The 2,198-nt window shown below is 49.7% G+C and overlaps 1 protein-coding gene across 1 annotated transcript; it reads right to left on the reverse strand.

Annotated features, from left to right (window-relative positions):
* Positions 1-512: 512 nt before the first annotated feature.
* On the reverse strand, positions 513-1,319 carry olig4 (oligodendrocyte transcription factor 4; the record flags this gene model as incomplete). Its single annotated transcript, XM_080850056.1, has 1 exon — positions 513-1,319. One exon carries the CDS (start codon positions 1,317-1,319, stop codon positions 513-515), a length of 807 nt encoding a protein of 268 aa, XP_080706182.1.
* Positions 1,320-2,198: the final 879 nt, after the last annotated feature.

Consider the following 2,198-nt stretch of genomic DNA (forward strand, 5'->3'; position numbering starts at 1 on the left):
AATACCTTGTGAACTTAGAGCAGTGTCTTAAAGAACATCAACTATTTCCCTCCAAGTATTTGTTAGGATTTAGCCAAAGGGTAATGACATGTAACGCTTTTCATGTTTTTAATTAAGACATAAATTAAACAGAGAGGGAGAGTTATTTTGAGAAAGTGTTTAATTTAAGAAAGTAGATTCTGCACAAGCACAACATTTTTTTCTTTCACAACCATTTGTTTTTGAAAGACAAACAGCAAGATAAATTAATAGCAGCCACTCACTGTCATTGTGGGAAATTAAACCAATTTGTGCTTTTCAATTGTCCGTTAAAGCCAATTGATTTTATTTCCCCAAATACTTACAAAACAATGCTTGTTCCATGGAAAAATAGCAGCAAAATATTTCACCAAAAAAAGTTATTTTCATGCTATACACATTATATACAAGAGTTTGGCCCCTCTCCACAAAGGATTAGGCATTCGTTGTTGTTATAAAAGTCTCTTCTTTCTAAAAATGCACTCGGGCAAAGATCACTTGCCCATGGCGAGGCTGTGCAGGCTGGCTGTGGAGACAGGCATAGGCTGGCAGAGTGAACAGGGGCAGGGCATGCCAGGGAAGTGCCTGTAGGAGGACGCCAGGTGCAGCGGGTCCTTCAGCAGGCTGGGCAGGGACGACGCGTGGTAGCCCAAGTACCCAGCTGAGGGAGGCGAGCGCGGGGCGTGAGCTGGAGAGTGCGTGGCGTGGTGGAGGGTGGAGGCTGACATAGCAGCAGCAGCGCTGCCCCCAAGAGAGTGCAGCGACTGGGCCAGCGGGAGCAGCTGGAGCGGGACAGCTGCTGGAAGATGGGGCAGTGGCGCCACTGTCGGCTGGACCACTCGGCGGGCCACGTGACCCTGGACCCCGCCGGAGCCATACACCTCCCCCACCAGCTTCTTCATCTCGTCCAGGGAGCTGGACAGCATGAGGATGTAGTTCCTGGCCAGCATCAGAGTGGAGATCTTGGACAGCTTGCGGACCGAGGGCCCCTGGGCGTAGGGCATGACCTCCCGCAGCCCGTCCATGGCCTCGTTCAGGTCGTGCATGCGCTTGCGCTCCCGGCTGTTCACCTTCAGGCGCAGATCCTGCCCATCGGGCCCGGTCAGTTCTGATTGGCCGAGGTCCTTGGCCCCGGCGTCAACAGCCCTCAATGCCATCCTGGGCTTGGGGTTTTGGCCGCTCCCTTCCTTGCGGCAGTACTCTTGGAACATCTGATTGGAGAAGAAGCCCCCGACGGACGAGCCCACCACCAGCTCTGGTGAGGAGGAGCGGCTGCTGTTGGAACCAGCGTCAGACTCCATCGCAGTAGAGGATGCAAAAACAAGTCTGACAAATACAAAAAGTAAGCTACACAAAATGTTCAGCAATCTGAAGAAAAACTAAAACAATTGTCCAAAAAACTGCAGTGTCAGCAAAGAGAAACTCAGGGAACCAAAAGAGTTCAAATCAGGATCCGGAGTGTGGAGAAACTTCTAGATGTCTTCAAAGCGCTTATACACAAATTGAAGATACACTCTCTCTGTCTCTCTCTCTCTCTGTCCTGTGATGTCTGCTGTGATGTGATGTCTGCTCAGTGGTCTGCTGAAGTGTCCTTTCCTGAGCCTCCTGGGGGCCCTTTTATACCTCCGGGCCCCACAAAGGAACAATGAGATGCATAATGACACATTTAGAGGCACAGCCAATTGCAGAGGGGACACACTTTCATCCCAACCACCCCCCAACCCCCATGTGCCCCCCCTCCTCTCAACGCCAAACCCTGTAACACACCCCTGCTAATCCCTTACCCCTGCCCCCCACCCTCTGGATCAGCACACATTAACCAGCCAGGGCCTGTATTCACACACATGTGCAAAGACCTAAGCTACACAGCAAACACTAATTAACCCATGAACCAGTACTGGAGTCTCACGTGTTTGTGAAGACATAAATCCAAAACAGATGCCATGTGATCTGGACAGTGTGAAATGGCTGCAGATTATAGGGTGATTAGCCTAGGTGTTAGCACTGAAGACCGTCAGGAATTTGAAGATGATTACTGTTATTAATAGTAGGGAGAGTTCATCATCGAAGTCTATTCTTACCAAAGTATTTGTGCTGTTTGTTGATTTGTGTGGTTTCACAGTTTACTGACAGTAGCACTTTCTGTGGTGAGGGTGTGACTGTAAACATTGTAGCACTTT

This window comes from Sprattus sprattus (assembly GCF_963457725.1).
Source record: "Sprattus sprattus genome assembly, chromosome: 13".
Classification (NCBI taxonomy): Eukaryota; Metazoa; Chordata; class Actinopteri; order Clupeiformes; family Clupeidae; genus Sprattus; species Sprattus sprattus.